Source organism: Papio anubis, chromosome 7 (genome assembly GCF_008728515.1).
Source record: "Papio anubis isolate 15944 chromosome 7, Panubis1.0, whole genome shotgun sequence".
Classification (NCBI taxonomy): Eukaryota; Metazoa; Chordata; class Mammalia; order Primates; family Cercopithecidae; genus Papio; species Papio anubis.
The window spans coordinates 61,155,551-61,168,001 of NC_044982.1; the positions used below are offsets into that span (position 1 = coordinate 61,155,551).

General features: G+C 37.4%; 1 protein-coding gene across 10 annotated transcripts in view; it reads right to left on the reverse strand.

Moving 5' to 3' along the window:
- Positions 1–12,451, reverse strand: part of FANCM (FA complementation group M) — a 72,661-nt gene that overhangs the window by 27,394 nt on the left and 32,816 nt on the right. For 9 of the 10 annotated variants that reach the window (XM_021941163.2, XM_021941168.2, XM_021941164.2 and 6 more), the window contains 4 exons: positions 10,936–11,142; positions 8,324–8,537; positions 4,193–4,350; positions 1,420–1,575 (listed from right to left, as the gene is read on the reverse strand). In XM_021941163.2, the coding sequence (XP_021796855.2) occupies positions 1,420–1,575; positions 4,193–4,350; positions 8,324–8,537; positions 10,936–11,142 (735 nt within the window). The remainder of the gene's footprint in view (positions 1–1,419; positions 1,576–4,192; positions 4,351–8,323; positions 8,538–10,935; positions 11,143–12,451) is intronic. The other variant, XM_021941169.2, reaches the window with a different exon arrangement.

Genomic DNA, 12,451 nt, shown 5'->3' on the forward strand with positions numbered 1-12,451 from the left:
CTGTATGTTTACTCGGTTCTATCCTGGAATTACTTCTGTTTGTGACAAAGTTCCTAATCAAGAATTTGTATAGTGAATTTCTAAGCCTTACTTATGTATAAGTTATTAGCTAAAACTACAATCTTCACCATCCCTCCTTTCCTCCAAGAATGCTACTTTAATCAGGATTCTTCTATTACTTATAGGTTTAAGCAGTTAACTCTCTGGTTTTTTTTTTTTTTTTTTTTTTTTTTTTTTTTTAGACAAAGTCTCGCTCTGTCGCCCAGGCTGGAGTGCAGTAACTTGATCTCAGCTCACTGCAACCTCTGCTTCCCAGGGTCAAGTGACTCCCCTGCCTCAGCCTTCTGAGTAGCTGGGATTACAGGCATGTGCCACCACACCCACCTAATTTTTGTATTTTTAGTACAGACAGGGTTTCATCATGTTGGCCAGGCTGGTCTCAAACTCCTGACTTCAAGTGATCCGCCCGCCTCTGCATCCCCAAGGGCTGAGATTACAGGCCTGAGTCACCAAAACCAGCCCTCTCTGCTTTTTTGAATAATAAATATAACAAGCATTAATGTGAGCAAATGTCTGTCTCCCTGCTAGTATATATACTCCACACAAACAGAATATTTTCTCTCGTTTGCTCACGGTTATAGCCATAAAGCAGGTAACAGAGTGTGGCACACAGAAGGCACTCAATAAATATATGTTAATTTGATTGCACACATTTTGCTGGGATCCACATATAACTACTTTATTTACATGTATGCATGACCAAACGCTAATAATAAAAATAGGAGCTACAATTTACTGTGTACTTATTATATGCCAGTTACTATGTGCTTTACATATATTAGGTCATTTAATCCTCACAACAACCTTATGAAATAAGTATTATCACTATCCTTATTTTACAGATAAAACTGAAACACTGAGAGATTAAATAACTTATAAACACACAATCAGTAGGAGGCAGAGTTAGGATTCTAACCCAGGCACTATGGATTTCACACTCATAATTGGTTCACTATGCTGACCCTAGGAAGAATAATCATGGAACTGCTCAAGGAATCTATAATTCTCTAAACTAGGACCAGGATACAAGAAAGATATCAAATAACCTAGATGATAGAGAGTATTTCAATAAATCCAAATCCAAAAGAATCCTAAAGTAGCTTTACAAGCAGTTTACACAAATCATTTAAGTACATTAAAATTCTACTCTGGTTCATCAATATTTACAGATGACATTCTTCTTCTAATTAATTAAATCTATTTCTTCTCTTAAGGCAGAAAACTCATTCCTTATTGAGATCACAAGGAACTATACAGAAAAACAAAATATTTCTTATTACTTCAAATTAACGAAAATAAAAGATAAGTACTCTAGTTTTACTATCATACCAGCAAGAAAAAGTTATAATAAAACCTTACCTCTTCGTGTCTCATTCCCTCTATCATTTGCATAAGGCCTATAAAATGGCGGCATCGATCTGAGTGATCAACTTGATGTGTAGGTAAAGGATGATCTTGCCACAGTCTCCATTCAGAGAGAGAGAGTTGACGAATTCCAGTGGCTGATTCTTGAGTCTTAATTATTTAGAAAGTAATACAAATAAGGAAAACATACTGAGATTTCATAAACTAATTTTAAAAAACACTCGATACACATATAATCAGCTTAACATAATTTGGATCCATTTAGATATTCCCAACTAAAATTTCAGAAGAAAAAAAGAAAATAATTTCATAAAGCAGAAATATGCCCTTTAAAATATATTTGTTAAATAACTGTTATATGACTTACAAGTTGATGATATTCCTGTTTATGTAGTTCCATGTTAACAACAAATAGTTAAATATTTTAAAAGAAATCTTTTCTGAGGTTGTTTTCCCAGCTCTCCAAGCACACATACAACCTTTGATCAGTTCTCTTGACTTTCACAAAGTTAACTAAGAATTTGTTAATAATAAACAAAATAAACAATAACATCAAATTTAAAGTTTTAACTATAATTTCAAAACAAAAAATAAAAACTGGTTTACAAGGATGCTTATGAAAGCATAATTTATGTTTACAGCCAACTGATCTTCAACAAAGCAAACAAAAACATAAAGTGGGGAAAGGACACCATATTCAACAAATGATACTGGGATAATTGGCAAGCCACATGCAGAAGAATGAAACTGGATCCTCATCCCTCACCTTATACAAAACTCAACTCAAGATGGATTGAAGCCCTACATCTAAGACCTGAAACCATAAAAATTCTGTAACATTGAAAAAACTCTTCTAGACATTGGCTAGGCAAAGAGTTCATGACCAACAACCCAAAAGCAAATGCAACAAAAACAAAGATAGATGGGGCTTAATTAAACTAAATGCTTTTGCACAGAAGAGTAAACAGACAACCCACAGGGTAGAAGAAAATCTTTGTAAACCATGCATTCGACAAAGGACTAATATCCAGAATCTACAAGGAACTCAAATGGCCAACAAACATAAAAAAATGTTCAACATCACTAATTATCAGAGAAATACAAATCAAAACCACAATACAATACCACCTTACTCCTGCAAGAATGGTCATAATTAAAAAATCAAAAAATAACAGACGTTGGCGTCGATGTGGTGAAAAGGGAACACTTTTACACTGCTGGTGGGAGTGTAAATTAGTACAACCACTACGGAAAACAATACAGAGATTCCTTAAACAACTAAAAGCAGAACTACCATTTGATCCAGCTGTCCCACTACTGGGTATCTAATCCAGAGGAAAAGAAGTCATTATATGAAAAAGATACTCGCACACCCACATTTATAGCAGCACAATTCGCAACTGCAAAAATATGAAGCCAGCCTGAATGCCCATCAATCAGTGAGGGGATAAAGAAAATGTGATGCGCACACACACACACACACACACACACATATATATACACATCATGGACTACTACTCAGCCATAAAAAAGGAATGAAATTATTGCATTCGCAGCAACCTGGATGGAGTTAGGGACTATTATTCTAAGTGAAGTAACTTAGGAATGGAAAACCAAACATCGTATGTTCCCATTTAGAAGTGGGAGCTAAGCTATGAGGACACAAAGGCTTAAGAATAATATAATGGGCCGGGCGCGGTGGCTCAAGCCTGTAATCCCAGCACTTTGGGAGGCCGAGACGGGTGGATCACGAGGTCAGGAGATCGAGACCATCCTGGCGAACACGGTGAAACCCCGTCTCTACTAAAAACTACAAAAAACTAGCCGGGCGAGGTGGCGGGCGCCTGTGGTCCCAGCTACTCGGGAGGCTGAGGCAGGAGAATGGCGTAAGCCCGGGAGGCGGAGCTTGCAGTGAGCCGAGATCGCGCCACTGCACTCCAGCCTGGGCGACAGAGCGAGACTCCGTCTCAAAAAAAAAAAAAAAAAAAAAAACAAAGAATAATATAATGGACTCTGTGTACTTGGGAGGAAGGGTAGGAGTGGGGCAAGGGATAAAAGACTATACACTGGGTGCAGTGTACACTGCTTGGATGATGAGTGTGCCAAAATCTCAGAAATCACCACTAAGAACTTATCCATGTAACAAAACACCACCTGTTCCCCAAAAACTATTGAAATTTTTTTAAAAATGGTTTACAAGGATAATTATGAAAGCATAATTTATGTTAGTAAAATACTGAAAAAGCCAGATGCAGTGGTGCACACTTATAGTCCCAGCTACTTGGGAGGCTGAGGCAGCAGGATTACTTGAGTCCAGGAGCTGACGGCCAGCCTGGGCAACAGAGCGAGACCTCGTCTCTTAAAAAAAAAAAAAAAGTTGAAAAGAATCCGAAAACACAATAGGTAAATAGTCAAACAAACTATGGTATATCACAGAGTAAAGTGACAACCATGTAAGATTATGCCTATGTAGAAATGTTTAAATGATAGTAATGAAAGAAAGGCATAATTTATGTAAAGATATCACAGTTGGTTAAATACATATATACAACAAATAATACAGGAAAATTCATAGTTTTGTAAACTTAGACTGTGATGATTTTTTAAACTGATTACATTCTTAATTTCTAAAAGTAAGTTGACATTCCAATCACAATTATCTCATTATTCCCAAAGCTATTGCCTTATCATTATACAGAACATCTGAGGGGTTTTGGCTTTAAAATAAGAGGGAGAAAAAGAACATCTGAAAATATATTCAACTTACTGGTTTGTTTTCCTCATTTTGTAAAGAAGAAAACTGAACTTGAGGCAATGTTATCTCTTTAATTTCATCACTGTCTCTTAATCTATAAAGTCTGTTCCATAATTTAAATTCTTCTTCTGATAAGAACCAATCTTTCTTTAGTTTACTTTGCCTCATTCCTGTAAGTTGAAAAAATAATGGAAAAGAGACTTTTTAAAAATCTGCAAAGCAAAAAACCCCACAATATCCATTCAAAGTCTGTCACCCAGGTCGGAGTGCAACAGCACATTCATAACTCACTGTAACTTCAAACTCCTGGGATCAAGCAATCCTCCTGCCTCAGCCTCCACAGCAGCTGGAATATAGGTTCATGCCACCAGGCCCACCTACTTTTCTTATTTTTTACAGAGATGTAGTCTTGATATGTTGCCCAGGTTGGTCTCAAACTCCTCAGCCTTGATTCTATTTCTTTAAACTAGTATTCTCCATATAAAACCACTCAGTTTATCACTTCATGCTTCTAAATGTCTCCTAAACTTCTCTTACCTCTTTGAAAGTACCCATCTGTCTAGGAGCCATCCTTTGGTAATGAATTCATTAACAGAACAGAGCCAGGTAGCTAGGCTCTCAGTCCTGGCTTCTTTTGGACTCTTTTCATTTGGTTGCCTAAGACCTGGCATGAAACAGAGTAAAATAACTCACAAATGAAAACTGGTATTATGATTCTATCATAGCAGTATTGGAAAGTTCATCTGAAGCTTGGTGTGGGTGTTGAGAGTGGGCAGGAAAGGCCAAGACTTTTAAAAAGGGTATATATCTTAAGTCATAAAAGGCGGTTGGGGGCAAAAGGAGTAAAGTGTAGGGGGAATAGACTTGTTGCTTTAAAAGAGGACACAACAGACTTTTAAAAATATGTATAGTACATTCATTGCTTTCAGCTTCTAGAATCTCTAAGAATCACCAAACTGAAAAGGCTAAACAGTACAAAGCAGGAACTCTGGCTAATACAGATGAGAGCAGAAAAATTGAGAAGCTACTGAATTAAAAATCAGGAAACTGGCTGGGTACAGTGGCTGACACCTCCTCCTTGGGAGGTCTAGGAGGGAGGATCAATTAAGGCCAGGAGTTTGAGTCCATCCTGAGCAACACAGTTTGACCCCAAGTCTAAAAAAAATAAAGTTAGCTGGGCATGCTGTTGCATCCCTGTAGTCCTAGCCACACAGGAAGCTGACAGGAGGATCTCTTAAGCCCAGGAGCTGAGGCTTCAGTGAGCTAGGATCACATCTCAGGTATTCCAAAATATTGTGTAAGAAGCTTTTTAAAAATGTAAAAAAAGAAAAAAGCTGGGCACAGTGGCTCACACCTGTAATCCCAGCACTTTGGGAGGCTGAAGTGGGCGGATCACAAGGTCAGGAGATTGAGACCATCCTGGCTACCACGGTGAAACCCCATCTCTACTAAAAAATACAAAAAATTAGCCAGGCGAGGTGGCGGGCACCTGTAGTCCCAGCTACTCGGGAGGCTGAGGCAGGAGAATGGCGTGAACCCGGGAGGCGGAGCTTGCAGTGGGCCAAGATCACGCCACTGCACTCCAGCCTGGGCGACAGAGTAAGACTCCACCTAAAAAAAAAAATAAATAAATAAATAAAAGGTTTCTCTGCATCTGTTTCCTCATCTGTAAAATAAGGAGATTTGAACTAAATGATCTCTCAGGCCCCTTTCAGACCTGACATCCAGAGGCTCTAAGATTTTGAAATAGGCAGGTACCCCTAGTCCCTTAAAACAAATTCAGAGTGGCTGGGTGCAGTGGTTCATGCCTGTAATCCCAGCACTTTGGGAGGCCTGGGTGGGTGGATCACCTGAAGTCAGGAGTTTGAGACCAGCCTGGACAACATGCAGAAACCCTGTCTCTACTAAAACTGTAAAAATGAGTCAGGTGTGGTGGCACGTGCCTGTAATCTCAGCTACTTGGGAGGCTGAGGCAGGAGAATTGCTTGAACCTAGGAGGCAGAGGTTGCAGTGAGCCAAGATCACGCCACTGCACTGCAGCCTGGGCGACAGCGCAAGACTCTGTCTCAAAAAAATAAAATAAAATAAAAAATAGTCAATTCAGAGCTCTAAGCTCAGATGAATTATATACTAGTGTATATAATATATACTATATATGCTATATATAGTATATAATATATAATGTATATAAATATATACTAGTGTAAATATATACTATGTATATACACTAGTATATAATTAGCATACATTAACAAAATACATAGTAAATACACTAGTATATATTGTATATATTAGTATAAATATACTAGTCTATTTATATACTAGTATAGAATTATAGAATAATTCCATACATAAATCACATAATCTAAGATAAATCTTTGACACTTGAAAAATCAGAGAAAAGGGGAGGAAACAAGTATAGAAAAATGAACATAAGTTAACATTGTCTCAATTTTTTAAAAGGATAGGTTCCAGATATTCACTAAAGAATTTGCCATCGACCCCAGTAACATTTTAGAAATACTTATTAAATACAAGATTAAGTAGCAATTATAAAAAATATAATGATCACTAAAAATGATTTATCCAACCTAATCAAGTTTTGATGCTTTTATTAATTTATCAAATTCGAGAAAACTCAAAAGACATGCTATGTTTTTATTTTAACCAAATAATTGGCAAAATCTTGAAAAATGACAGGTATGTTCCTATTAAGGGAATTTGTATTAGGTTTAATAGACATAGCCAAAAAAACATTGATTGACGGCTCTGAGTTAAGGGAAACATTATTAACAAATTTGAATTGAAAGCAAGTAGTAGGAGGATAAGAACCTTAAAAATGCATGGTATAGGCCAGGCGCGGTGGCTCAAGCCTGTAATCCCAGCACTTTGGGAGGCCGAGACGGGCGGATCTCGAGGTCAGGAGATCGAGACCATCCTGGCTAACACGGTGAAACCCCGTCTCTACTAAAAAATACAAAAAACTAGCCAGGCAAGGTGGCGGGTGCCTCTAGTACCAGCTACTCAGGAGGCTGAGGCAGGAGAATGGCGTGAACCCGGGAGGCGGAGCTTGCAATGAGCTGAGATCCGGCCACTGCACTCCAGCCTGGGGGACAGAGCGAGACTCCGTCTCAAAAAAAAAAAAAAAAAAAAAGCATGGTATGAAAACAGTGGAACAAACAGTTGAACAAACATAAAAGGTATGGCCTTCAAATATATAGAGTACTGTTATAAAGGTAAACCAAAGATGAAAACTGTATTTTTTATCTAAGAAACCAGATCAATGGGAAAAAGGTACAAAGACACAGATTTTTCAACATAAGAGTCTTCCACTATATAGGGCCATTCAACAATGGAATTAACCTGCTAAAGAAATATAATTTATATTAACAGAGGTATTCAAGTTAAGACTGGGTGTGCATTTAATAAGAATGCTGCAGAAGCATTCCTACCTTGGTAAGAATTGGACCACATGACTCCCAAGGTTCCTTCCAAATGTTAGAATACAGTTATATGATTTTTATGATAGTTTAAAACCCACCTTAAAGATTAAGTAAAATCCAAAAAATAAACTTTTTTTCTCACTTTCATAGTGCAAATATCTCAAGATATTTGAGAAAGGCAACCAGCTAACGCAAATGGCTACCTAAATTACCAGGTAAATATAGGATAAACTATGAAGGAATGTATAGCAAATGGTGCCGTCTTACATGAAGACAAGTTACTATTAATATAGACAACATGTATGTAAAGGATTCTAAGTGCATGGGGATATATATAGGGAATTTCTTTCTGTCTTGGTATTATCTTAGTACATTGTCTTCAGTGCACATTGTAATCTGGTTTAATGCTAATTCAAAAATAAAACTCTTTTCTTTCTTTTCTAAACTTTATGGAGAACATTCTCTAGGTTGGTAGGGTATTTTTAATTTTCCCCAGCACTGAGTTTCTGTCACTCTATACTACCAGTGTCTCTCCATTTGCCACATGAACAATCTCTTATAGACTTTCCAAAGAGAATGTCCATAATATATTACTTAGAACATATATTCAGTTTTTCAAACAAGAAATATTATATCAAGATATGATCTGCTAAGTAAAAACAGGGGAAAAATGCATGTGTCAAATGCAAAATTTATTTACCATCCCTATAGGAAAAGATAGATGACTTTCGCTGCAAGTTCCGAGAAGGCTTCTCTGGTTCATAGACACCATGTGTGATGAACATTTTGTGTAATTTTGGGTTGATTCCATCAGGAACCATTCGTGGACTTCTTTGGTAAAAATGAAGGACCTGCCTGTTACTTGAAATAGCTTTACATATATTTCTTTTGTTGGACTGACTCTGATTATAAATCTGTAAAAACAAATATAAAATGTCAGATTATATTACTTTTATAAATAACAATTTATCCATAACAAACAATTATTAGTTTGGATTTATTGTAAACATAAAGTTAAACCCCGATCCACTTAAATACTTAGAAAATAGAGCTTCTGTTGTCTTGATTTTTTTTTTTTTTTTGGAGACAGGGTCTTACTCTGTCACCCAGGCTCTGGAGTACAGTGGTGTGGTCAGGGTTCACTAAGCCTCAACCTCCTGGGCTCAAGCGATCCTCCCACTTTAGCCTCCTGAGTAGCTGGGACTACAGGTGTGGACTACCACACCCAGCTAATCTTTATTTTGTAGAGATGGGGTCTCCCTGTGTTGCCCAGGCTAATCTTGAACTCCAAAGCTCAAGTTATCCTCCAGCTTTAGCCTCCCAAAGTGCTGAAATTACAGGCGTGAGTCACTGAGCCCAGTTGTCTTGAATTTTAAAACCTATCAGTAAACTGTTAGATTAACCTTTAATGAAAATCATTTCAGGCTGGGCGCGGTGGCTCACGCCTATAATCCCAACACTTTGGGAGGCCCAGGCAGGCAGATCACGAGGTCTGGAGTTCAAGACCAGCCTGGTCAATATGGTGAAACCCCGTCTCTACTGAAAATACAAAAAAAAAAATTAGCCGGGCGTGGTGGCACACACTTGTAGTCCCAGCTACTCAGGAGGCTGAGACAGGAGGATCGTTTGAACCTGGGAAATGGAGGTTGCAATGAGCCGAGATCGCGTCACTGCACTCCAGCCTGGATGACAGAGCAAGACTCCGTTTTTTTGTTATTTTTAAAAAAGAAAATCATGTCAAAGTCCATAATTACAAAAGCCCACCTTAGCAGTTACACTGCAGAAGTAAATCTATCTTTGTTACCCTGCCGTTTTTAAAAGAGGTTGATATTTACATAGAAGTGTAAGGTTGTCTTGTGCTTTTTTTTAAAACTATTCCCTTATTTCAGTTTGTTCATCTTTCTACACTTCAGTTTCCTTCTCTGTATACAACAAAAGCGTTACTCCCCTTACAGGGTGCTGACAGCATTAAATACAATAATGAATCTGAAACTTGGAACATTACACAGCACAATGTAAATACTGAGTAAATGTGGCCACTGTTACTATTTTACAGATAAGAAACCTAACAAGTGAATGGAGAGGTTAAGCAACTCGGCTAGGTAGTACAATTAAAACCCAATTCCACTCACTGATATTACATGGCCTTTTACCAAACATTTCATTGGGATCATTTTATGGATAAACTAGATGTTACATATGAATATGCTATAATCACATGAAAAGTATTAGAGAAATAATTCATTTTTCAGGATGATTTTAAAGAGTATAAAAAATATTTTAAATCAGGGTTTTTTTCTGGAGATGGAGTCTCACTGTTACCCAGGCTGGAGTACAGTGGCAGGATCTTGGTTCACTGTAACCTCTACCTCCGAGGTTCAAGCGATTCTACTGCTTCAGACTCCCAAGTAGCTGGGATTACAGACACGCGCCACCACACCTGTCTGGTTTTTGTATTCTTTTAGTAGAGATGGGGTTTCACCACGATGGCCAGGCTGGTCTCGGACTCCTGACCTCAAGTGATCTGCCCGCCTCGACCTCCTAAGGTACTGAGATTACAGGCGTGAGCCACCATGTCCAGCCTAAAATCAATTTTTTAAAATTATCATAGCTGTTAAGGAGACCTTTAATGTGAATCTATATATTTGGCTGCTATATAGTTACAAATCTATATATTTGTAACTAGTCTCAATGAGTTACAAAAGTTAGTTAATACTTTAGTGTAACAAACACAAAATAATATTTTATGTAACATCTTATTTAGAAAGGCCTGTCACTCAAGATTGTATGAATCTAATTCAAGTTCCTTATCACTTAGAATAGGCATCAGCAAATTTCCATAAAGGGCCAGAAAGTAAACATTTTGGGCTTTTCAGGCTTCATACTGTCTCTGATATATATTCTTTGTTTCTTACTTAGTCAGTTATTTTGACAGCCCTTGAAAAGGAAAAAATGATTCTCGGTTTACTATAGTTCAGAAAGAAAAGTAAACTAAACACAAAGCATAGGTCTTCTTTAGAAGCACAGGAAAATAGTAAAACAAAGTAATACATATTGGTTTTTGGATCTAGGTATCTCTGAATTACTACTTACATATTAAAAATGTGTTTCTTTAGATGGATAAAAATTAGGAAACTGAATCCAGTCAAAAACTCTCCTAGTTACAAGATAGAATCCAATACAAAGAGGGGAAAATAAACCAAAACTATCTACAGAGTGTTTGGACTTGGAATGCTAACATGTTGATATTCACATTTGGGCTACATTTCTCCAATTTCAATTGTCAAATTGTGTTCCTGCAGCTCTACTTACACGTTCCTCTCGTCCTTCAGAAAGGATAACAACTATCCTGCCTTGACGTTTACGGCCAGTTCTACCCATTCGTTGTACAAGACGAATTGGGCTCTTCTGGGAATCAAAACATATTATAAGATCAACTTCTCCTATATCCAAACCTTCTTCACCCACACAGGTAGAAACCAACGTGTTGTAACCACCATCACGAAACTGTTTCACTACCTAAAATAAAAATGATTGAAAAATAACTACATGCAAATATAAGAGAACTGTAGATCAAAGTATATTTTCCCCCACTCACCTGAAAAATAGTAAAATCAGATTAAAAATCAGCCTCAAAGCTGGCCACAGCTCATGTCTGTAATCTCAACACTTTGGGAGGACAAGGCAGAAGGACTGCTTGAGTCCAGGAGTTCAAGCTCAGCCTGGGCACATAGAAAAACCCTGTCTCCATGAAAAACAAAAAAAAACTAGCCCAGCATGATGGTGCATGCATGTAGTACTAACTACTTGGGAGACTGAGGCAGGAGGATCTCTTGAGCCCAGGAGTTCAAGGCTGCAGTGAGCTATTACTGTGACACTGTATTAACATCTTACGTAACATCTTATTTAGAAAGGCCTGTCACTCACGACTGCAGCACAGTATGAATATAATTCAAGTTCCTTATCACTTAGAATAGGCATCAGCAAACTTCCATAAAGGGCCAGAAAGTAAATATTTTGGGTTTTTGGGATGTATTAAGTCTTCTCATAAACATTTCGGTTGCACTGGTCCAAGGATTTTCCTTCAATATGGAAATCCTCAGAGTACAAGGAGAAACAATGCTGATGATTAAACATTAAGATTCTAGCCTAGGCAACAGAGTAAAGCCTTGTTTCAACAAAACAAAACAAAAAAATCAGCATCAAGGATAGTACAGAATAGGAAAAGAAGCAATCAACTGGCAATATAAGCCAAAAGAGATTATGGTAAAATAAACAGTTCTAATTATTTTGCTTTAGCAATGGTTGTGATGTCAAAAGGATTTGTCCACAATTTAACAGTTTGTCACTGAATGAGAAACCCCAGAGTTTATTTTTTAGCATCACAGAAAGGGGAATAGGGCAGGTAAATAGCCTACAGCAATCACTCCTATTTATCATATCTTAGACCTAAATGTATATAGTTTTATCTGAAATCGGTTTATAAATATTTCTGATAATATTTGTAAGAATGATATATTACTCTTAGAAGTCATATCTTACCTTTTATACTATCATTCCAGGATTTCTCTGAGATCAGTTTAATGAAACCCCAATAGCGTGAGGAGTTAATGAAAACATTAATGAAACATTTTCTAAAAGTCCCTTAAGCCTTATAAACTTAGTTCTCAACTGCTCTGAGCCTCAGTTTCTCCATACAGACCAATACCAACATTGCAGGTTTGTGTACAGTGGAGTGGTGGCGGTGGTAATTAAATGAGATAATGCAACATCAAAAGCTGAATTAGCTGATAAATAATGATAGCTACTATGTGCAAGGGCACCCTAT